This window comes from Phaethon lepturus, unplaced genomic scaffold (genome assembly GCF_000687285.1).
Source record: "Phaethon lepturus isolate BGI_N335 unplaced genomic scaffold, ASM68728v1 scaffold26313, whole genome shotgun sequence".
Taxonomy (NCBI): Eukaryota; Metazoa; Chordata; class Aves; order Phaethontiformes; family Phaethontidae; genus Phaethon; species Phaethon lepturus.
Window position 1 is genome coordinate 9,758 of NW_010531582.1, and position 26,213 is coordinate 35,970.

At 36.6% G+C, this 26,213-nt stretch overlaps 1 protein-coding gene across 1 annotated transcript in view; it reads right to left on the reverse strand.

Annotated features, from left to right (window-relative positions):
- Positions 1 to 4,526: 4,526 nt before the first annotated feature.
- Positions 4,527 to 26,213, reverse strand: part of LOC104618897 (protocadherin-10-like) — a gene marked incomplete at its 5' end in the record, with an annotated part of 28,829 nt that continues 7,142 nt past the window's right edge. Inside the window, 2 exons of the mRNA XM_010284618.1 lie at positions 4,527 to 6,123; positions 23,622 to 23,927. Of these exons, the coding sequence (XP_010282920.1) occupies positions 6,104 to 6,123; positions 23,622 to 23,927 (326 nt within the window). The remainder of the gene's footprint in view (positions 6,124 to 23,621; positions 23,928 to 26,213) is intronic.

A 26,213-nucleotide genomic window follows, 5' to 3' on the forward strand; every position in this document is an offset into this window, starting at 1 on the left:
GGTGAACATGCAAACCCTTCAGAGGACTGCTTTTATACTCCGAGTAAAAGTTAGACCAGAAAAGATCATAGGAAATATCTTTCAGTCTAGGTCTGAAAGGAGATCATGTGCTTAGGGTCTGATTGTTACCTTCCGAAGCAAAACTTGCCAAAACGTTCATTGTTGAGGTTGATATTTTCTTTGCTTGCTTTGCTCACACTTCCAACCACCAGCTATGGCAGTGTAAGAATACTCTGCTCCAATGAGTTTTTAATTCTCTGCCCCTCTGCATTGTAAAAACATGAATACATCTTTTCAGGACTGCATTTCTGTCTTTGTCTTCTTAGAAAACCTGAACAGTGGTATCCTTTAACTCGACGTGTTATTTTGCTTTGGGGTAAAATTATTAGAAATGTGTCTGGTTTAAACTGACACATAGCCATGTCTGAATTTCCAGACTTGATTTTGCAGCTTGTTAAAAGCAGAGCTAGGGAAGTTTCCCATTTTCTGGTGTCAAATAATTTTATTGGAGGCTGCTCTTGCTTAAAAATGCATGTGCATAAAGGAAGAAATGAAAACTTCCTTTTGCTCTCCTTCAAATCACTGTTGCTTGGGCCGTTGCCTTTAATGGAATTAGGCTCTGATGCAGATAAAACAGAGTTCTGTTTTGCAACGTGAATGTTTGGATCCAAGACTTCTAAAACTTAAGGTTGGCTTGGTTACATTCCCTTTATCACGTTGTTGTAAGGCCTTGTTATATAGTACATTACTCTTCACGGCTAGTGCAACTCAAAGATGAGTTATCCAAAATATGCTTCTAAGCTGAGCATCAGATGAACTTTAATCTTGAAGGGCGTGTATTTGGAAGCACAGCTTCATTAATCGTTTGGCTTAACTGAATTTTCCCTATTGTATAATATACATATATATTTCAGTATATATTCATCTACTTGTCTTCGGTTCTCTTCAGTAAGTGGTAAACGTTATCTGAATCCCGTTTGCCATTTTGGGTATCTTCTGATTGACTGAAGCGGTTAACATCCAGAGGACACTTTAATCCGTGCTGACACAGCAAACAAGAAAGCTTTAGCACAGTATGTTTCAACTTGACTCAGCAAGATTCCAGGCACTCACATTTATGTATTTTTGACAGGCTGCTTCCTAAATGAAGCACTTGCCTTCTGGAGAACTACACCCACATAGATTTCATTTTTCCTGATGTCTGTCAATATCATGAACTTTATTAACAAATTCGAATTCAAAACCCATTTCATCAAGAAAGCTGTCCAAGCTGGTTCTTGCTCATTTCTTACATACGAGGATATCTACAAAACCACAGATGCTCAACAGTGGATTTTAATGGATGTGTGTATTTGTTTATATATATCCATTTCATACCAAGACAGATAGCAGATTAGAGACAAAATAAAACGAAGGAGCTCTTTAAGAAGAATTTGAGCTCTGATTGTAGGGATCGGTGCAATGGATTTAACTCACAGCTTCAGAATTTCTCATAGCAGAATATTATAATAAAGTCTTACTGGCTGTCATTTACATTACTGCAAACAGAATAAACAACTTTCTGTTCTTTATAGACGACTGATGCCAATGTTTTGCAACCCAATTGCAATAACTAATTGTCTATCAAAGGTGCTTATTTTGGCCCCTACACCTTTGTATGGATTTTAATTCAAAAGTCCCAGTGCCATAAAACTCCAGGCTTGGACGTGGAACAATGGCAGGATATGATCAGCTTTCTCCATATAAGACATACAAATATTTAACAGCCTTGCAAAATTGCAATGACAATTTATCAGCCTAGGAAGACTATCTATCCACCTTTTACCCTGAGAAATGGTAGTACTTAAAAAAAGAAGAAAAAAGCCTACTATGAGCAGGTAAAATTTGGAAAGTCAAATGCTGAAATGTGTGTTTGGTTGTGGGTATAATGCATGAAGGGCGTGAATTCAATTCTTGAATGCCAAACGCCATTCTACACTAAGCAACAAGTCTAACGTTGCAGTATCACAAATGTGTTTCTACCCTTCTGTTTGCATTTACTGATAGGCGCGTACTCCTCGAAGAAAAAATCCAGTGGCAGCTTACCAGATTTTGAACTATAATAATATATACACACACGCATATCTCCCCCCACACACATACAGCGACTATAATGCAGGAAGCGTAATCTTTACACATTGTATTTATCTGTGCACCGTCATTCCACTTAATTTTGCAACAATACTGACGAAAAATTACTACACCTTGTTCAAATCAGCTGAGAATATATTAATGGAAATACCTCTTTTCTTTTTTTCTTTCTCTCAATAGGCAGCTTAGGAAAAACTTGCATTAAATAATTGGAATTTTATTTCAAGTAGTGACATGGTTTAGTATTTCTGGGTTTTGGAAAAATCCATCTGGAAGAAACTAAAGTCTGGTATTGAATAGGCAAGCTGCTTAGAAATCTATAGCTACATATCTAAATCAAGAATTGGGGAAAAAAAAAAAAGATTTATAGATCTGATTCCATTTTGTTATCCTTTATATGATCCTGTCTTCCGTGCTGGGACTCTAGTTTACTCCAAAGGCAGTTCTTCACACACACAGCTTGTTCTATATGCTCGTAAATTGTAAATTTAAACATTAAATATTGCTTCTGATACCTGATTGAAGGCTAGAACATTCTTGTCCTTACAGCTGTGTACAGACCACATCCTCCAAAGCTTCGCGTGCCCTACCAGGAACATTACGGAACAGCAGGGCGGAGAAGCTAGTCCGTGCTTTTTCTCTGAGGCAACACGTAAGTACACTTATATCATCCCTGACAGGTATTTTTTTAACTATTTTGGCAAACCTTTAATGGAGGTGATTGCAGAAACTTCCTTCTCCCAGCTTATAGATATTTCCCCTTAACACCCGATCTAAACATTTTCTGACTGGTTCCGTTTACTTTTGTGTCTAATATGCAAACCAGAGTCCCTAGTCATTTGCGTCACGTATGCTTAAAGGAAGAGGCAGATAAAAAGCTGATGTTTAAAGGCATTTACATACCTATCACTGCAGATAGGCACCTAGTAGCCTGATGAAATATATGAGAGGTGCTGAACAAGTCCTTTTCAATGGGACTTGGCTGGATGCAACAGGTATCTTCCCCACTAAAACAAAGAAACAGGGGAGAAATTGAGCCTCTGTACTGCCAAATATGCTTCTCAGCACTTCTCTTGGGACACAGCAGCTATGTACTGGTTTTTAACGTGTCCTAAAGCTTGTGGTGTCAAATGTTACCGTACTGAAATTCACAGTCAGCTAGGGAAATCGGCAAAAGCCACGTCTTCGGGTATCTTGGGAGCCCAAGCTGTAGTACTTAAAACCTCCCTTTCCCTCAGCAGTTCTGCATCTTGATTCCTTCTGGGACTCCCCCAGTGACTTCAGAAGGACTTCTGTGCATACATGGACCAACGTCGACATTATTTAACATTAAAAAAAGAAAACAAATGGATGTGTATATCCCATACACTGTTCATGGAAAGAGTTCAGTTATGGAAATGAATGACAGGGTGTGATATGGTTAAGTTTTTCAGAAAAAATGGCATGCAAAATGCAAAGGCGGTTTCATTAAATAAAAACACTTCAGCTGTCCAGGAAAACCATTTCCTTTTCCTCCCAAAGACTGAAAGCAACCTTAATTTATGGTATATGTCTAATAGCAGAGAGATACTTGGAAATACAGAAAAAACAGTTCTAAGAAGGGCAAGGACTTTCTTGCTTTAAAAGCAGGAACGAGAATTTAACCAACTCCTTTAAATGCAATATTTGTCACAAATGTCATTGCTTTTCTTCATTAAATTAACAAAGCATGTAGGTGACTAAAAGTCCCACTACCTACAGCTAGAGAACCATTTCACTGTTGTGGTTGCTCAAATCAATAGTCACTGTTGGTGCTTTTTTTTTTGATTGTGTTTTGTATAATATCTACGTTTTAGAAAGGATCACACAAAATATTTTGTAGTTGTACAAATGTGCTGGATGTACACATTAAAAGTGTTTAACAAGCATATTTTTTTCTTCAGAATATTAAATTAATAACTTCAAGGCTCGGTCCAGTAACTGTTTGTACAAAGAACTCTCGCAAATTGATCAGGAGTCTTGTTTGGATCCATAGCAGGATGGTTTCCATACAGATGATTTATATACTTCTATCTAATGGAAACTGTCATTATAAACAAGCAAACAAAAAAAAAACCCCAAAATGAAGAAACCCAAACTCTATTACGACCTAGCAGTGGCTAAATTCAGCTTCTCACACATTCATCCTGTGGCAGCATTGGTGGGGATATGGGAATTTCTATAGAACGGCACGATCCAACTTCCACTGCAATCCAGCAGAGGTTTTCTCTTGTCTCACTTAATATTGAATCATCACTAGGAATTTGTTCAAATTTGGCTAGACATTGGTTGATAACACAGTGTTCTCTCATTTGTTTTCAGTATTTGACATGTTAAGATACAGTGGGGAAAAAAACACAATACAAAAAGAAAAAAAAAAGAAAAAAACATTTTACTAGTTTTTTTACATTTAGTAAATGGTACTTAAACTCCATGGACATGAAAGTAATTTTAAATTTTACCTTTGAAAGTTTACCTTTTTCAATATTTCATAGAAAAGAAACGCTCTAAGATACCGTTTCAGACCACAGAATTATTACAGAACATAAAGATTATATGCAAGGGCTTAATCCTTTTCCCAACAAAGATGGTAGCCAACCCCTTTATAACTCCGGTGGGAGAAGGGTCAGCTGAGAATGTGCCATGTTCCTAATTTCAAATCTCCTTTGTGATAAAAGAGTCGATAGTTTGGCATATACTTTGCCTTGGTAATTTGAATTCTATCAACAACTATTCCTAGCCACAAGAGAAATATTTTTAGGCAATATATTTGTATAGTTTCACAAAACTATGTCCGAGAGATGTGTGCGTGTTTGTGTGTGTGTATGTATGTATGTATGCATACTTATGAGTTTGGGATGATTTTCTTAAAATACTTAACTTCACTTACATTATATCTTACATTGCAAAATGTACAGACACCCAGTGTTCTTTTTAACAACATATACAGGTGAGTTTATAGAGCCTTATAAAAGATTTTGTGATTCCAAATTAAAAACCATAGAAATATAATCAAAATAATGGAGAGTGATTTATACCTCTGATAGTACATAGCGCTCATTCTGGTAATATTGACAGCTGCATCTTTGGCATTGAAAATTCATTACAACTTTTAGACAAAATGTTGTTGCTTACAGCTTTTTTTTTTTTTTAAACAAGAAAAACAGGATTGACCAAAATACGAATATTGGGGAAGTACTATTAAAGGTTTATTTTGTTTTTGTTTTTTAGCAAGGCTAGCTTAGGAACCCTGAATTACCTTCTCACTTTAGTGTATGGTGTAGACTGTATGAATCCATTTAAAAATCAACTAAGTTGTACCACGTTTTTCGGAAAATTATATATAATATAATATATATATATTTTATATTTATTTAGAAGCTTTGAAATAGTACAGTAAACACTTTGCAACACGGTGTATAAACTACAGAATGTCTTTGATAATTTTGTGGGTCTTCAGATTAACAACATTTTTATGACCCACAGGTGAAAAGAACATGATCACAATCTCTCTTGTAAAGTTGGAATAGTTTGGGGAACACTTGATCACACAAAAATAATAGAAAACAGTCAAGTTTAAAACAGTGATATTGCATTTATAATGCACATTTCTTTTATCTGTACGATTGGCTTCTTGTGGTGAATATAAACATCTAAAGGGCTCAGTGACATTTTGGAGAGAGAAAGATATATAGTGCTGTAAACAGGCACACACTGATCAGAGAGGCAAGATCAGTTGCCTCTGAAGTTTCTACAGTTCTACACATTTCAACTCATTTCTCAGGCCTGCTGAGAGCAATTAGGTCCTATTGTTGGCCATGATGTCTCCAACAGCACACAAATCCTTCAGTTACACAGAACTGGATGGCCAAGATAATGAAGTTGAAAGTTGATGCTTTTTGTTGGTCGACTTTTGTGCAAATCATGCTGCGTCAGGTAAGTCCTGTAGAAGTGACTAGCATATCCTTTTCCGTGCTGCAGGAAAGAAAGAAAGACACTTCTGAGAGGAAAAAACAAAAATCAGTCTCCAACAGTTCTTAGGTTTAGTATTTCTTAGAGTGTAGAGAAACAATGAAAACTTGTCACAAACTGTCGCTTAAAATTCCCATTGTAGCAAACAGTATAATGTTGATTCACTTTTCAGAGAAAAGTCTTTTTGAGGCTTGGTAGCCTGAAAACCAAACTTCACAGGCTGTTTTATTATTCTGTCTAACACGTCACGGCAAGTATTCCAATGTGCCTATACAGAATCAGTATAAGACCAAGGCAAAGAGTCAGACTTGCAGGTTCAATATTACTGGAATTTCCAAGCCTATTTTTTCCTAGTTCATCTTGTTATTTGCAGCAAGATCTAGAATCCCCCACAGATTCAGAAGCCGGTTTTCCTTCTCTTTCAAAGTGAACCATTATCCTCATCACCAAATGGCCCTTTAGTCTGGTTTGACAGAGACGAAAAAATGGTGCATTAGTGCTACAATTCAAATTTCAGCATTTACTGTCAGGCTGGAAATTAACTCATGTTACACAGATGAAGAAGGTCAATGCATTAGCAAACCCATATCCTATCCACCAGCTGTGGTAGCTATATTACCTCAAGACACTGGCTATTTTAACTGTAATTGGGAGCAAAGGTAACAAATGATTTGTAGTAGCATTCGGAAAGACCCTGGGTTAAATTCCAATCTCAGTCACACATGAAGTTGAGACAAGGAACTAACTCACTTGCTGAAGTATTATTTTCATCATCATTATTGTTTAGTAAAGCTTGTAATGACAAAATCAGGTTTTACCTTAGCTCCAGATCAACTAAATCCCTACCTGAAATTCAATATATTTCTGTGCATAAAGTGTTACAACTAAAACAAAGAGGAATCTTAACTTTAGAATGAATCTTTGAATCAAGCCATCCATATATACATGTTGATGCTTGCATGCTGACAGACAAACACATCCAGTCTCCGTTCCATTTAACATAATTATGTACATTAGCCATACTTGTTCGCTATATATATTCACTAGTAAACATATGAAAAGTATCTACCGTATCACAGGGAAGTTAGATTACTTACAGGAAGATGTTAACATGGGTGTTGTACGTTTGTCTAATCTAGCCTGCCTATGCCATAGGACGCATGCAGAAAAATGTGAAAAATATTTACGTATAAGCAATCTGTTCGACATACAGACAATTGCCAGCTGTGTTATTAACATTAAAATTAAAACATCTAATGTATTCTGTTTCGGATGTTTCGGTTCTGTAGCAAATTAGTAGCAGAATTAGAAAGGATTTTTAAAAGCTTCCACAAGATTTTTTTTTTAACATGGTAGTTAAGATTAATGAGATCAGAACCTTCATGATGTTTTGATGTTGTGTATGATCAGCCCAATCAAGTTTCTAGACATCTTTTAAAATATCTTTTTAAATGTTACAAAAAACAATCATTCCAATAGTACTAGTAACAATAACACAACTTATATTTGATCTTCAAAACTTTTTTCCAAAAGTTCATTAATAATTTCAGTTCTCTTGTAAATATTTAAGTTCAGTAGTTTAGAACAGTAGGACTTTCATGGGAGAAGACTATAGAGATACGCAGATTGCTGCTTTCATGCAGCACTACTGTCCTAATCCTGTCTGACACAGGGCGTTGGTGGTGTTGATGTGGCACTTGATGTACGCAGCAAAATCTGTTTACGATATTCTTTCAGATAATACGGAGAATGAGTTACTGGCTCTGTCTAGTCTTTTGCCATGTAAATTAATGCATTTTGTAGTTTTTAAACTTCAGTTAATGTGCTTATATTACAAATCAATCAGGCCATTTTATAGCAATAACTAAATAATACACCTTAGGGTGCAGAACACCTGCGACTCTCCCCACCTACAAAAATCCTTGTCCCAAATCCTAGAACATCCTCTGCCAACACATGAAATGCATTGGATTTCAAAGGCAACTTTTGTCCTCCGTGGTTTTGGGGGTTTTTTTCTGTATTTGCACGGAAATTTATGTGCAAGCAAATCTCTCCATGTCTATACCAGTTTCCGTCTTTTTACAGATGGGGAATATAAATCAGAGAGGTTAAATGGAAAGGAGGATGGACATAGCTTAAAACAGAGGGCAATGAAAGTTCTGACATCTGCTTCTGGCTCTGTGTGTGTGCATGCATGTGTGTTCATAAATAAACTTTAATAAGAAACACTAGGCCTCTCTGTATCACAATTTCTCCATCTGTAAAATGGGAATAATATTGCTTACCTATCTCCTAGAGGTGCAGGAAGGTTTAAATCACTATTCTTTATAATCCATTTTGAGATCCAGAGATGGCAAGTGCTATAGAAATGGAAGTATCAGAGTCAGTGTAAGAGCTGGAACAAGAACACCATAATTTCTGGTGCCTAATATTATCCTCTGAGATCACAGCTCTCTCTCTCATCCCTATTTCACCTCCTCTCAAACTAGCGCATAAGGAAGCTTCAGGTCTGCGTGAGTACAGCTACTAGTTAGAAAGAAGGTTTTAATAATAAGCAGTTTCATAATTCCATTAATGTAATGATAATATTTGTACATATATTCTAATAGTGTTTGAGGTGAACAAGATGATGAAAAAATCACAAGTATTCCGACTAAAATTCTTAGTGTACATGACTTGTGCTGTACTGACTACTGGTCCTTCCCCAAAGACCTTAACAAAGATTCTGCGTGTTATAGTAAGAGCGCTTAATGCATAAAATTTATATGGAAATGCAATAAAAACTGGAAATAAAAACCAGCAAAAAATATATTAGGATTCATTTGTTCCTCAGCACACATTAGCAAGCCTCCCATTCACAGCGAGCTAGTTCTGTGTAGACTGATGAGAGAAGACATGTAAAGACATCAGTGGTAGATGAACAGAAAAAGAAATGAAAAACAGTAACATAACAAACAGAAAGGAGAAAATAAAGTATAAAGTGATTTTTCCTTGCTTATGAGTCAGAAATGAACAGAAAATACTGTCAAGCCCTAGTCTCTTTAATAAATCTTCCTTTCACCCTCTTGTGAATCAACCTATTGCATTGAAATGTGACGTCAGACCATACTTTCCAGCCACGAATACAGACATACACATTTCCTCTGTTGGCAAACCCTGGAAGGGATTGCCTGTACTTGGAAGACCTTCAAACTCTCTGAATAAAAATCTTCCCCTGCTTAGTATTGCTAGCTAATCTAACCAGGACAGAGAGAGGGCCCGCTGTGTCCCTCCACAGCTGGCAACGAAAGCAGCAAAAGACGACACCTCCTGTACCTTTTATAACTACTGGCACTTTCACTCTATACTATATTTAAGAGCTCCATAAACTCCCACAGCACTATATCTGCTATAACAGAACGACTGCAGAGTTCCCCCAACTGCCAACAGTCTAAAGATCCAAATGAACCCCCAGATAATAAAACCTCAGAAGCATATCAAATGCCGGGCATGCTGCTGCTGTTACAGCAATACTGCTGATCCCCCTTCACTTAGGAGAAAGGAGAACCTTGAACCTAAAAAACTCCGGTTTAAACCAAAGCGAGCTACGCAACAGGAGCACAGGGGGAAAAGCCAGTACGTAAACTGCCGTCTTGCTATTGCAGGTCCGAATTCTGTAAGTTAGCACAATTTCCAAGTAATACTTGTCTTCACGTGGGCTTTCAGATACGGGCTTCTACGCAAGCATCAATGCATTACGTTTTTTCCCGTGGGTCCCCCGTAAAAAAGCGCGCCTCGCCGTGCCACGTTTGTGCAGATCGGGGGCCCCCACGCAACACTGGATACAGAGATTACGGCAGGCTGTAACGTCCTGCGTTCCACTCGGCAATAGCCCAGCTCTTCAGGCTTCGCAGTGAATGCCTTTCACTTGTAGCGAGCAATAATTTTAAAAAGCGGTAGTTACCTCATATACATTATGGCAACGTTGGTTTTAAATTTGCATTATTAATTTTAACTCTCCGTATTTTTATGGTTTGCTTTGCAGTCTATACGTTAACTGTAGCAGATGAAATATTGCCCTTCGCTAAGTCCCATGAGCTTTGACAGAGCCAGGAATGGATAATTCTAGCGACAACCGACAGACCGCCATTCAGCATTCTTGTTTTAACTCAGCCCGACTGAACAGAGACCAGGGTTGAAGTTAGTGGTAGAAGTTATTCCATACGAAATAAGCTGGCTGTTTCAGGTAACCTGGAGCTCTAGTTCAGTTACCAGCAACTATATTTTTGGAAAGAGCTCAACAAGTGAATGGGAATGCAGAGTAAACTACCATAGGTCCCTCACCCTTTGTAGTGGTGTATCCGGGTAAAGGGTGAGACACACGGCTGGGGCTGGGGGATGTAGGATGGGGATTACTCTGCTGCCACCCATGTTCTGTGGATAAAAAAGTATTCCAGTCACTGCAGGTGTCAATTCAGTATCTTTTGCAATCCATAAAGTCTTTTTATTTTTTTAATCAGCTGTTACTTAAAGACGTTTTTTAAAGCATTGCTCATAATATTTTCTGAAAGTTCCGCTAACGGCATTATAGAAAGAGATTGTCTTATGCAGTTCAATAAACCTTGGTACACAAATACGAAAATAATATTTTTCTCATATATCTCTTCCTCGTGAATTCATTGAAGGGAAACTTTTTTTCCTTTTCTTTCAAGTCTTTAGTTAAGAGATTTTGTGCTTCAAATCTACGTACTCTGTAAAGCACACTTGGACAAAATAGCTTGCGTTCCAGATGCCCATGTTACATTTTACACAATTAATGTGGTTTTGTTAACTCTGTATCATACCAAATAGTTGAAAACAGGAAGATGGAACATACTTACTTTTATACTTTAAAAAAAAGTGTAATAATGTCAACGAGTCAGTTGGCTCTGTGGCCGCTGTTTATGTGCTTATGTATATGTCTGAAGACTCCTGAAGGCCACCAAGGGAGCTAGGTAAGGAGGAGACCGCTTTCTGCCTGGCCATTTCTGGCACCTGACAAGATAGGGAAGGCAGGACAAGTTCCTGCACGTGAAGATGTATGTTGCACCGAGGCAGAATTTCTCCCTAGTACAGACATGGAATTCAGTACAACTGAAATGTTCTTTCTGGGATCTGCAAAACCCAAAATATAAATATTGTTTCTAAAATAAACCAACAGTATTTGGACTGATGGGTACAATTACCCAGATTCCGTGTGAAACGAACAAAAAAATTGAGCATTAGGTCTTCAGGCTGTGAATAAATAAAGTAGGCCAAAATGCAAAAGTTCATAATCGTTGCACTGAATCTTTTCTGGAGACAGACTTGCTTTTAGCTAAATAAACAAACCCCACAGACCATTAAAACCGTTCCTTCCTTTGTGACTACGTTTTTACTTCTGGAACAAAGATGATTATGCCAAAAAGCCGTCTTTTGTATAAAACAAACAATGTAACCACATATATTGTCCTTTCCTTTTGTCTTGCATTAAGTACATACATTTCCGTGTCTATATTCATTTAAATCAGTTCAAGAAACAGTGATTCCCAGCCAAGCCAAAATTTGACAGTGGTGGACACTGCGCTGACCATAATCTAGTGAACACGACAAATAGTGTTACCTACTCCATGAGAAGGGGGAAAGGGGGTTGCCCTTTGCACTTAAACACAAAAGTGCCACTTTTCAAATTTGATCACAGTGTTGAATTCTGTATCAACAACTTAAACAGATTACCACTCTTCTTTCAAAAAAGTTTATTGACCAAATTTCTGACTGACACATATTGCCGCTTCTATTAGCTTCATTTCAAGATCGGAAAATACATACTTAAAAGATATTTTCCATGTTTGGAACATGTCTTAGTAAATATTTTCATATGGCAAGTGGGATACCCAATACAAATATTGACACATCATGATAGTCACTGAAATTATGTTTCCGTGGTGCTATTGAGTGCTCTGAGTTTTATATTCTACCTGGACTTAGCTGATCCTCTGAAAAAAGAAAAAGCATTTCAGTCCTTAAGAATAAGTATCCAAGTCCCAGTTTATGTAAGCAGCAGATAAAATTTCTCTCTGTTTAGGAATATCCTCAAGCCTAGGCTTAAATTTAAGCACTGACCTTAATCAACATGTGCTTTACATTAAACATACAATTAAAAAGGATTTTCTTTTGAATCAAGTCCTGGATTTTGTCATAAATGTTCCGTGGTACATAGGATACTTTTATGTGTGTTTAATTTTCTGTTCTAAATACTGGCGATTTTTTTTTCACTGCCAGCAACAGCTCGGTGGCATAGTACGTGTCGGATTTGATTTATCTCTGGTTGCCATTATTTACTACAGAAACAATGCTTTTTAGTTACAATTCAGCACAGAGAGTGCTAAGCTATATTCTATAACGTACCATAAAAATACCAAAGACAGTTTTCCCACAAGATACAGTGAGCAGAAGAAAGCATTTTCACCTTTCTTTACTATTATAACCCTATTATCTACCTGCAAACGCTAAAGATAATACATGACATCACAATTATATTCAAAGAACCATGGAATATATAATTTTGCAAGAGTTCTTATAATTATGTACTGTATTAAGACCAATTAAATAACTCCTAAATTATTCCTGTTGTATGTCAAACTTAGCACAGAGCATATTCCCTAAGAATATTTCCAAATTCTCTATCAGCAACTTACTCTAATTGCATGCATGTTCTAGTAGCAATTTCACATTCTTCCTGATTCACCGTAAGCTAATGATTTTGGTACTATCTTCAGATATACCAGTATTTGATTCCTTTCTTTTTTTAATAAAAAATGTTTACGTATTTGTATGCAACAATCATTTTTTTCTCCTCAATCTTCTTTTATTCTTCCTCCATGCAGTTCTGTTGTCTGGGTATTTTTTTTTTTTTTTTAAATTTCACCGTTTTATTGCACTCTTCTGAAATCTACAATATACATCTTTTTAAGCTGACAAGCCTGAAAATGAACACGTCAGTTTGAGAGTTAACCAATGCGGAATACACTAAAGGTTGGCTACAGTGTGACTTAAAATTTTCAGTGCCTTGGGGAGAAAAGGAGGGATATGAACCATTAAAAAATTGCTTTTAAGTGCCCAAGTTCCCTATAGATTCAAGGGAGAAGCAGACATGTATCAGTCACCGTTTGGTGGCCTTCAGAGGTGCCTAAATTAATCATGCTGGATTTGGCCTGAAATAATTAAATTTACTTGTTCTTACACCAGGTAACATGCATTACAGTATTACACCAGCAGCACGCTCTGTATTCCTGTCTAATTTATCCTTGCCATGATGTTTTTTCCACCACCTCTCTCTCCTGGCAGGCATTACGCGGCATTAGGATCTGGCAGGTATGTCCCCTCTCTTTTTGCGAACATTTTATTTTCCATTTCTAAAACACAGTACTTAATATTGTTTTTCAGCAGCAGCGTACACTCAGGTTTCAGAGTCCTTCCCACTTCACCAAGATAATGTACTTCAGTGCATCATATAAACTTCTCACAATCCTTTCAAAACTTCTCCTATTCGAAAAGACACACTGGCTCGGTTTCTGTCCATGAATGAAATGTGCCCATTACCATGCTTTGTCAGTTGAGACCACCAGAATGGAATGATTTATGTCCACATTATTAAAATTTCTCAGCCATATTGAGCCATATATGGGGGGAATATAGTACGATCACATTCGATCTGCTTTCAGGAGTGGTCTCTGGCCCACGTTCTGACACCCTCACCATGCCGGGGACTTGTTAGGGAGGAGAGTTGACATAGGCTGAAGGCACGCTAGAGAGTGCGAGAGCACAGCCCATAGCATTCCGGTGCTAGGAAGGATCCTGTTTAATTAATTAGAAGCAGTGTAGCCATATTGGACATAGGGAATATTGCAGGTACAAAGCACAGAGCACTTGATCTCAAGTAGAGCAGAAAAAAGTTATTACTGCATCTCATTTGTAAGCAAGGATTTTTTAGATCTCTATTCCTATCAATACCCGCAGCTGTGTGCAGCTACGTTCAATTGTCATCTAAATTCCAATTGAGAATAGATGGATGTCAAATTAAAGCACAAATAGGCAACTAAAAAAGTCACAAAGTGACAGAATTTTACTCTGACAGAAGATGAATCTACAATATCAGCATCTATAAAATTCCTGAAGAATAAAGAAAGGTTGCATTCAAGCAGTTTCGTAATGAATCCTTTTCCAGTGCTGAATGCAGCCATGATGCTGGAGGTGAAAAGAAATAGTCAGAGGAGTCGGGTCACTTGCTAAAACAGGAGTCTGTCATCCCCGTAACTTCTTTGGTGAATCTACTCTGCATCCTTTTTTTTTTTTTCTTTCTAATCCACATTACTCCTGATAACCTGTAAAAATGTCATGTAAAATAACACCATTTACACATGTGAAATAGATTCATGTGTATGCAAATAATGCAGATTTACTCTTGCAACTCATACATGCACCTAATTTAGGAAGCAGGTTCTGAGGATTTCCTTCCCCATGCCCACAATATTTTCTTCAACCCAGTCCATTATCCTATCAAAGAAGGAAACTGAATTACCTCAGGAGAATTTGGTTTTACAATCCAAATGTGAATTCACATTGATTACTATCGTTGTGTTTAGTTCTTGCAACAAATTGCTAGGTATTGGAGTTAAAAATTATATTATAATTGTATCTCCTACTTCCTGTCTTACAAGAAGGTACCAAATATATCATTTTTCACTCTTCTGACTTCACCATACTGTGTTTCTAAAACAAATTAAATATATCGACAGCTACTTCCCAGCAGCAGTCACCCTACTGCTAGCACGAAACCGTGGATTCTCAGTGGCTAGTGGACAAATAAAGCTGGTTTTAGGCTTGCCAGAGAAATAGCAACACCGGTCCCTATAGTGTGCTTGTCCAAACACAACACATAGATGCAGCTCCCTCTCTTACTGGCTGTTTGTTGCGTTCTTTAAATGGCTTTCCCTATTTTTCCTCAGTTGGTCGGGGAGGGAAAAAAAAGGGAAGCCCTCAAAAATTAAAGCAGTGGAAATGACAGTGGAAAATCAGAGTTACTGTGAGCAGCAAGAGCCAGAAACAAGAATAATTTCCCTGCTTTGCAGGCCAAGGAGTTCCTCAGATAGAGGCAAACAGAGAGGAAAAGCCTTTGCTGCGCACAGACCCAGGATTAGGCACACACTCAATTCTCCAGCTCCTGACTGTCACAATAAGGAGGTTAGTACATTTAAGAACAGCATTTATTCATAATTAATAGAATTAGCCTATCAAAAATAAATAACTTCAGTGCCTTTGAAAATTTTAACTGCAAACATCTCCTTGCTTTCCAAAGAGACTCATGTCCCTAAGTGTCTAAATTGCTTTCGTCATTGGATTTAAATTTATAGGACAAGAGGCATTTTGGTCTTTTAAACAGCATAACACAGTAATCTCAAAAATTACTCTTGAAGTTTCAAGCAATCTTTCTGCTGGGTTTTTTTTTGGGTTTTTTTTTTGTTTTTTTTTTTCATATTCCGCTGGTAGGAATCCAGAAAATGGTATTTCATTATTTTAAAACAAATCTCCACAGATGGTATATTCACAGCAGACATAAGCACTCTCACCATGGACATAAATGAATGAATGCAGCGCCAGTCCGAGATAGTTAGATATACAAGACTTCTATGTGTTCCAGTCAGAACTGGCAAATACAGACTTTTACAGCTATTAGAGGAAAAGAAATAGGTGAAGTAAAAATTTAAATTTCTTTCAAATAGAAGTTACTCAAGTTCTTTTACTTTTGCAATTATTTGCTGTGCTGTAGTTGCAAAGAGCTCTAGAGTCATCTAAGATAAAAGATGCTATGTAAACCTAAGGACGAGTACATTTTTTAATCAGTATTTTGTACAGTATGGGGTACTGTTAATTCTATCCAAGATCACAGTTACATAGAGATTCAAGCAAACAGTGTTTAAATATAACAGCTAGCACCTGTGCTTTAAAATCAAAAGAAGAATCCTTATTTCCTTTTTTTATATTCATTTTTTTCATAAAAATTGATAACAATAATGTAATTTATAGGTTTTACTGGGCTATAGCCAAGTTACCTTTGCATTTTTATATATCCCTTTCTAATTTTGCTTTCTCAATTATCCATTTCCTTTCTATTATTGCAGCAGTACTCTGTAAGTGTTCTTCCCTTTGAGCGATAGCTGCAAGAGGAATACGTTCAGATGAAGAATGCAAACCAGCCATGAATGTGAGACAAAAATACCTTTCAGGAGTTATGCAATAATCATTGAACAGTAAATCATCATAAGTGGTTTATTCAAGATCATAGAGTACCTACAATAATGAGTAAAAAGACATCATAGTCTTACTCTCCCCTTATTTATTTTAATTAGTATTAGCTGTTTAAGTTTTATTTCAGCTTTGAGGGGTTTTTGGTAAGCTTTATTTACCTAATAGATATGATGTATCTGAACTGGCAAACTTGAGGTATAAGTGAATAAATGTCTTAGCATTTCAGATACAGCAAAAACGGGAACGCTCAGATTTTTTAGAAAAGGAAAAATATTCAGTCAGGTTTCTTAGCATTATTAGATGTTGGCTTTTCAACTCAGCCTCCATTTTTGCTGAGCAATTTTGCATGTGCAAAGTCATTTGCATTTGTGCAGAAATGAGAGCTGTGTCCTGTCCCAGAGATAAACTCCTGAGTGTAAGTTAGGAGTTCCACTGTCTCCGACAGGATAGGCAGGACACTCAGCTATGCAGAGCAGACTTGAAGTTGAAAGATACAATTTTAACGTTCTTTTTGAGCAGAAAACTGTACTATTCACAAAGGAACAACTCTTCTACTATGCACATATAATTTGTTTATTCATCGCAATAGAAGTTGCAGTTCAGTGCAACTTTTTCTTTTTTTCAGTCCAGCATCAGAACGTTTTCTTCCTTCTTACCCCAAGAACTGCAATATGTACATGCAACTTATTGGTGTTAATTTGTTTGCTTTTAATTCTGTGCCTTTTTAATTCAAGTATGTGTGAAAAATTGCGTTAAAAATGATTAATGGAGGATCAGAGAGCTCACAAGTTCACCTGATTTGTATTAGAAATCAAGTAGACTGATTTTAAAAGCAAAAATGTAGACAGGCCTCATTTTTAAAAATAAACCAAGTGTCCCACTCAAAATAGCTATTATTTAAGTTTACGCAAATGTAATGCTATAATGTCTATCACAGCTGTGATAAAACTACACAAATAATTTCCAGAAATAAGATGTAACTAAACAAAAACACAAAGAAAATTCTCCTTGCATCGTATTAAATGTACAAAATCGTAATTTCTGTCCTCTTGGGGGGAAACTTTTCAAAAACAGTAAAGATTTCTTGCTGCAAACGTGCTAAATTTATGTTAAACATCAGCAGAAAATGTTGTGTTACATATCCTGCCATACAAAAACAGGCCTTTATGATCCTAAATAGATCAAAATACCCCCAAAATATTTACATGCACTTTTTTATTCCTTTGAAAAATAATCAAAGAATTGTGAGACACTTCTTTGTCCTGGTATAAAGACATGAACATTCTTCTCCCCTAGATCCTTTGTTCTAATCTAATTCAGGGAGATGGATAATGATATTAAGTTTAACAGTTCTTTGTGCTAGCTCTGTGGTAGATTATTTAAAATAAATTAATGGTCCAATTCCTAAACATTCAACTGTGCAAAGACTTTTGAAAGCTTTTTAATTGTATTTGTAAAACAACTTGACTTGGATAGGTCAAGGTGAGCAAGTGACAAGTATTTTGTAGAACGAGAACCTCAGACTACATCTGTATTTTCAGATAAACACAGGGACCTGTGCTCAGACCCAAGGCTGGCCTCCCAGATTGTGTTCAGACCTTCATTGTACCTCTACTGCAGAGTGAGTCAGTGGCTATCCAGGCTAAGAAACGGAGGCACAGGATGAGGACAAGCTTACCTTTAAAGTTTTTGGAGGATACAAACAACTCTCATGCAAATCGTTTGACTCCGCAAGCCTACGTGCATCTACCAAAGGTAGTGCTGATGTTTAGTATCCATGACACACAAATCAAAACGGTTAGCCAAACTAAGGGATTTTTTTTCCCCTTCCTTGCTTAGGCTGCCAGTTCTTTGGGGAAGAGACCAGCCTTTTTATTCTCTATGTATATGTCATACCTATCATGATAAACTCCTCATTCATGCATGAAGTATGTTGATGGTATTGGCAATAATTACCATGACAATGGTATAGGTTCATCAGTGAAGATGCTTGCGTGCATGTGGAAAATATTGCGAGTTAATTAGGGGGCTACTTTAGAACACAACTATTATTCCAGAATGTCTCCTTGTATAAACACTGTTATTCTGTGTAGTAAATTGTGCCTTTATGTAGTTTATTTTAACCTGCTTCCAAAGTAGATTAAGCTATGCCCAGGTCATTTTTTTAGAGCAAAATAAGCCTTTTTACATAGAATGTTAAGACATTGCGGCAATATTTGACTGTTTTCATATATTAAAAAAATCCTAGCCTCTTACTAGGAAGAAAAAAAATATTCTATCACTAATGTCAGTACATAACTTTAGGAAAGCTCTAAAGTATTATAAAAGAAATACACATCTAGAATGATCCACAACTACAGAAAAAAAAAAAAACTTAAAATAAATTAAAGCTACTTCCTATCATCAATTATAGACCAAAACACTACTGAGATGGATGTAATGATGGTATTGTCACTGTTACCATCTCAGGAGCTGGTCCAAAGTATTAGAAATAGATCAGAACCAGACTGGTTGGGTATTCATTGTGAAGATGCTCTCTGTTAGATACCCTACAGAATCTGCTACAACAGAATTTGAAACTTGGATTAGGGTTTTTGGTCACTACAGTAAAAATATTTATAAAAATAATGGCTAATATAACCACCACTGAATGAAAAATTAGGTAGAAATTATTAGAATCTATTCTAAAAATATAGGAATTGTTCAAAAACTACTTTTGTTTTCCTCACCAGTGTTATTTCGTGTATTTGATTTCCTCCAGTCAAGTTCAGAATCTTTCATGTTATATGAACATTCAAGTCTTTATGAAAATTTCTTAACTGTTTGCAGAAAGGCGGTTTTCAAATCACATGGATGAATAAGAAGAAAGAAGTGTAAATTACGCAGTAAGAAGAATATGTGAGTTAGAGGAATCCTGAAGTCACCCTGAGAAACTTGTTTTCAAAAACCCTACAGTTTATTCATAACCATCACAATTTAATAACTTGTATTCATAATAAATACTTAAAACTTATGTAAAAAACATATTCTTCAAAATACATTATTTGAGTACAAAGAGATCTACTTTTGGTGTATTCTGCTCAGAATAATATACAGAATATATATGTTTATGTGGAAATTGTTGTATGAATAAGTCCAATGGCTTAGACCAGTGAGGTGAAAATTTGATAATGGAACATAAAGAAACCCTTTCAAGTATGAGGATTTATATTTTTTTCTACATTATAATTTGTAATATAGCTGCTGCTGTTTTCATTTATCCATGCAACGGCCTAAGCCTCAAACAACAAAGCAGCAAACACCGAAATCCCCACTATTAACCCCTTGGTTTCAATCACACCCCATAATCATAAGTTTGACAGATTACTGTATTATTTGTGTCAAATGTATATAATTTTATCAAATGTGTATGATCTTATCAGTTCATGACCTGGTTGCCCTTCGGTTGTTTTGCTGCCTTGCTGCTCTCTTGTTATTGAGAACGGCAAAGGAAAGCGCCCAGCTTACCTCCTCCTTTATCACACAGTCTCCTGTTTACTTCATGTCCCTACCACAGCTTGTCTAAATTAATTAACACTAAGCATTTGATATGACTTTGCATCGAAATATTTTCTGTATTTTTGCTGTTACACTATGCATTTCTACGGAATGAGCGGACTGGCTAGAGCAACATAATGACATGTTTTGTGTAAGAGTTTTGTAATACGTTTTTAGTGCATTTTCAATTCAATTCCTCTTTACAACCTGCCATTTTATTTCCTCCTTGCTGGCTTTGTACACTGGGGGACACTTTCAGGGAATTATTCCGCGGACTTTTTTCTCAAGAAGAGTTAAAATTTCTCACGATGATATGCATCGCCTTCCTCATTTATCTTTTCGACTGTTCTGCACTGAACGCACCCGTTGGAACGCAGCGCGGGAATCACCAGGCAGACACAAACTTGAGCAGAGACACTCCTCTGGCACAGCGAAAGCTCCACGCAGAGCTACCAGTGTCCGTTTGTAGCTGTTGCGCTGACGGCACAGCTGAAGCGAGTTAAGTTCTCTCAGCTGTTCCGCCGTGCTGACACTGCTCTGCAGCTTTCAATTCCAGAGCGAGCTGGGGCGGAAGCAGACTGGGTTTTCTGGACCACGCTTCGCTGCACAATGTGGGCATACGTAGTCGGTTAGAGATTCGATCGACCTAAACCGTTTTATGTCATCTGCAAATCCTGCCCCCTTCTTCTCGTTTCCATTTCTAGATAATTAATTTTTTTAAACTCCATGGATCTCTGCAGAGACACTTTGGGAATTCTGCCTCTGCTAAGATGTTCCATTTATCCTGACCATTTTTTGCTCTTAGGCACAGAGAGTCTGGTAATGCTTTGCCCTGTGACAACACTTGCTTACTTCAGTAGCTGCTTCTACTACACAGACGCTATGCTAAAGGCTTTTTTTGACAGTTCAAAACACTATATTGATTAATTCTCACCCACTCTATCAAAATTCTAATAGACTGACAATCTTTCTGGGCAATTTTCCTGGAGAGATGCCAGCTGCCTTGTTCCTAAAAGGCCATAGTCACAATTTTATGTCCTGTGATAAGGTTGCTCACTAGTCGCTGATTTCTGGTACCTTTTTTAACATTAAACACAACTTCTGACATTCTTTGGTTACCTGCTTTTGTTAGAAACTGAAAATTAAAGCAGCACATAATCCACTGACTCCTTCCTTTTTGTTTTAGTCAATTTTTCAGCAACATCCTCTCCCATGACTCATTCTTGAACATTTATTTGAAATTATAAGCTGCGATGGGTGGCTTCCTAAATATGCCCGTCTGTCTTTCTCCATCCCTCCTCTGGTAAATACAAATGCAAAGAAACAGTTTAGAATCTCTGCAACATCCCTGCCATCACTAACTGCAGCTCGAGAGACCCACCAATTCTCTCCTAGCTTACTACACTCGACATCTTAAAAACTGTCTATTTATTTGCCTGCCTTTGGCTAATTCCTCTAAGAAGTCCTTCTTATCTCTACCGGTTACTATCCTGAAGTTTACCTGCTAGAACTTATGCTCTTTTCTGATCATTTTGCTGAAGAATCTCTCTTTTAAGGGACCTTTTTAGTTCCAATAGTTGTTGTATTCTGCAATATGCTTTTTCTTCTTTGCTACTGATCTTTTGTATGGCCATTGCCATACATGCTGCAACTTTTTATAGAGTATTTTTGCTGAATATGAGTGTTCCGTTTCATACATTTTAATCACTTCTTTTTAAAAGAATCATTCTACTGACAAACTGATTTTGAGATGGTCTTGTTAAGAAGTTGAATTTAATTTTCTTAAAATTGCAATTACCCACCGGCTCAACTAAAGTTCCTTCCTGACCCAACTTCCTCCTATGCATTCCTCCTGCCTTATTCATTGCATACATTATTATTCATTAATTATTTACTCATTGCTACAGCTATTGTGCTCACTTTCTTTTCTTTGCTCCTGTTATTTCTATACAAATATAAAATTTTACTAAAGAAAATATTAAGTAAAGGAAAATAAAACAGAGAAATATTACTCTTGTTTTGTAGCAGTTTTATCTTTGAGGTTCAAAGAAAAAAAGCAAAACTAAATCTGGATTCTCAAGTGTGGAATACATAATACCACTCATTTATATTGTTTACTTCTGGCATTTTACCTCTAATTTGTTACGCCCTTATACTAGAAAAGTGTAAAATGTAGACCAATGTCTGTATCTAAACACATTGTTTAACAATACTACTTATGTTAGCTGAACAAAATTTAAAATCCCTAAACTATCAATAAAATAAATACTTCCTTGTTATTTGAAATAAAATTTCCAGGCCTAGAACAAAACAGAACAGAACTACCATGTCACCAGATATAATCATTGTAATGCACATACCACATCGGAACTCGGTTGTGACTAAACCATCAGTGCTACAAAACTCAAATTTTTAACTGAAGTGTTGGAGATGAAATTACTACTGCTGAATTACAGCTTAGTACTGAAGATGGCACCTAAAGATGATTGACACCTGACATTTTAGCCTACACAAATTGTCTCAGGACAGGGTTTTTAGGAATGGCTTTCACATATCAGAATTGGTATCCAAATTTAGAAGCTTTCAGTAAAGCAAAGCTAAAGAGTGAAGTGGTAAAAAGACCTCTCTGAAGGACTGAAATACCTGGACAGCTAAATAAGAAGGGAGAACCGAGCTGTCTGTGCTGAGAATAATCGGTAGCAAAGATCTTCACACGCCAGGACTGCCAGTGCAGCACCTTTCAGAACAACTAAATACATTATAAAAATAAATAAATTCATACCATTCAGTGAGATTCTTTTTTTTACCCTTGATCTGCTGTCCTAAAAGGCTTTTGTTTCTTTAAAAGGGTCGGTATTGCAATGTTAATGTCTTTGGCTTATTTGGATGAGATAAACATCATAAACTCTTCAAGTCAAGGAGATTACAGTCTCTAATAAAATACAGAAGGCTGCTAAATAGAATGAAAAGACATATTAGATCAAAGTATTACTCAAGGGTTCTACAACGGGCTCAGACTCCAAAAGGAATTATGAAGGTCTTTTTGAGATCTATCACACTCTTTACAAAAGGTGACTAAAGAAGGAGGCAAGATTTTAGAACAAGACAGAAGGCACAGAGGAGCACTGACAAAAGTCAATACTATGTAGGCTGAAAGACGAGCAGGCAAAAAGTGTTGCCTTCTTCCTTCCAAACCCTTAATGTTAACTATGTAAATAGTTACTTCAAAATAATACACCTACTGTTTATTCACAAGATACTGCTCAATCATAAAAAGAAGCTCTTAGGACAGTTCTCCAGACTCAATTTTATTCTTAAAAAATGTTAGCCTGGCAATGTCAGTGTTTAAACCATCTATCCAAGAAAATTTTGAAAATAATCCAGCAATAGAAAACAAAATTGAGGGGCTCTCCCACTAATATCAGCTGACACTTTTGTTGTTGACAATCATGTCATACTAAAAACAATCAAGATTTTGTCTTTTTCTTTTAAAGCATTAAACAATGCCTTCTTCAGTGGTGCCTGAATGGAAGAGAAGCCATTTTTCCCCACTGCTCCTAAAATTGTGTCTGTATTATTCCTACTATGAATAGCAGAAAGAGCCAATTTTTATTCCCGCAAAGGGAACACTTTCATACAGCTTTTTGAATAGTACTTACTCAAATATGGTGGTTTGTAAGGCGCTCGTGTATTAGACAGCAGTCCATCCAACTCCTTCCTCTCCAGAGTGTTATGAAGGGCCTTCTCTTTGCCGAAGGTGGAGAAGGACCTTTCTGCCCCCGGCTGGGCTTCTGGTGTTTCAAACACTTCAGTGTCTGGAACGGAGTCCATGCCAGGTACATGCAGATTGCTGCGGTAATCTGCAGCTTGGCGTCCATCAGATGGAACAAAGGAAGGCATCCAGCACCGATCCGAGTGGCCCAGTGCTTTACATTCCTCCGTGCAATTGGAGAAGAGATCCATGCCTGCAAGCATGAGAGAAAAAGAAACTACAGATATAAGCTTCAGCATCATGCACAGCTGCTGACAGATAAGAAAGATTATGCCAAGAAAAGAGAGAAGTGGAAAGACAGAAGTCGTAAGAACTTCTTCCGCTACCTTCATCTCCTCAACAAACAAAAAAAATCTGATTGTCCAGTCTTCGGAAGTCAAAGACAACATTTAATAAACTTAACTAAATGCCAGAATGTCACACCCACACAAAAATATCACCAGAAGAAGGGTATTGGTGGTTCTATCTCACAAAATCACTTGCAGATCTCACTGTTTAGAAGCTCTTCAAATAAGGTTCAATTCCTCTTGTAAGTTGATGTCTGTGGTTCACCCATTGAAAATACTTGTTTAAGAACATGAAGGAATTGTTTCTACATAAATGTATCTCTGACTAAAGAAATGAAATGCTCTGATTGAGGAAACACAGATTTCATTTACGAAAATGAGATATTAATGAGTCCTAAAAAGGAACTATCTCTGCATACATTAGTATACAGATAGAGCCTACTGGTATTAAAAGCAGATCTCACAAAGTAGGAATCCAGCTTTCAAGTGATAAGGATGGCTTATTTCATCAATTGTTAGATCATTCTTTCAGATAGAGTTTTCATTGCTAGCGCCGCAGTCCTTACTATCATCAAATCATCCAAGTAATCGGACACAAACCTATAATAAATTACTGTAATTAGCGGTACAAAAGTAGCCGTAGTCCAATGTGACATGGCTGTGGACACTATTGACAAAATTGTTAATGCGTTCCCTATATAAGCAAACACTTGTCCCTGTCAACAGGGAACTGTTTGCTTACAAATCCTTTAATGCTATTAAGATTTCAAATGACAAACTATGCTTCTATTGACTACCTTCAGGTCGTCCTTCCAAAAGGATATTTCCTGGCTGTGAATCACTAAATTGTTGGATTATACTTGTTTTGAGAGGAATGGTGTATGAAATCATAGCCATAAAGTAAAACAAGTAACAGCGTCTCCAAGTTGATGTTCAACCTTGTACAGAAAAGCGGAACAGTAAAGAAATATCTTTTTCTTGTGCTTATAAAAAGAACTGTCTTGGAATAGGTGTATGTCAAAACTGAACTAAATCTGTTACAAACATTGCATTTACAAGCATTGCATTAGAATTACAAAAAATGACACTATTTGCAAGAGAAATAGGAAAAAATTTTGAGCAGCTATAATAAGATTCATATAATGTAGCTCATTCACCAGCCAACATTATAAAGAACTGGATTAGCTTGATCTGCAATGTGAGGATTAGTGTTAAGAATTCTACCACCGTTTTGAACCATAATTTGGCTTATATTAGTAATACTTATGCGCTATCTCACACTACGAAAAACAATCTCTTCAGCAAGCAAGAATCTTTCTGAGCTATCAACAAGTGCTTGAGTACTAAAGGCAGACACTTAGAAGAAATATGAAGAAAAAAAGCTTTTTATCTCAGATTAAACTCACTTTATAATGACTTTTTAATTTTAAATTAAGCAATATACAGTGCTAGGTCCAGTTTCGATTAGAACCTTGCATTGATAATTGGCATGCAGAAGTCTGAAAATAAATTACTGATCCGTGAACTGTTAAGAATGCAAACGTGAACTGCAGATATGATTAAGGAATCAGATGAAGATCATCAGGCAAGGCGTACAAATTGTATAGTTCTAAATTCCGTAGTGGTAGTAGCTATCAAAGACTGAAAAGAGAGATTTAGAAGCAGGCTTCCTAGGAATAAATTAATATATAACAATGTCTATAAAACTCCCTGTGTGTGCGTGTATCTTATGTATTGCAATGTCTGCACAAAAGTATCTCTTATGCAAGAAAAGACACTTCATTAATCTAACTTGTTGCCATTCAGAAGATTTAAGTGACAATTAACACAAAATGGTTATTTCATTTTTCAGACTTCCTAGCAAAGTTACACGTAAACAAAAAATAATCCCACTTTTAATAGAAAAATTATTACAGTTACATTTTGCTAACAGCGTATCAGTGACCATATGCATTCAACATTTTCTGAAAGACAGCAGGAGAAAGAAAAACTTATGGATATATATTAAATTATATTATTTTGTCAGTGGGGAGGGAGATATTATAATAATACTGTTTTTAAGATACATATTCAGGCAGACTTTTTTTTCTCTTCATGGATTTATCTCCCCTGGAAAATTACCCTCCATTTTACTATTTTGTTTTCACATTAGCTGCTAAACTGCAAAATGTCTCTATCCGAGTATTATTTTT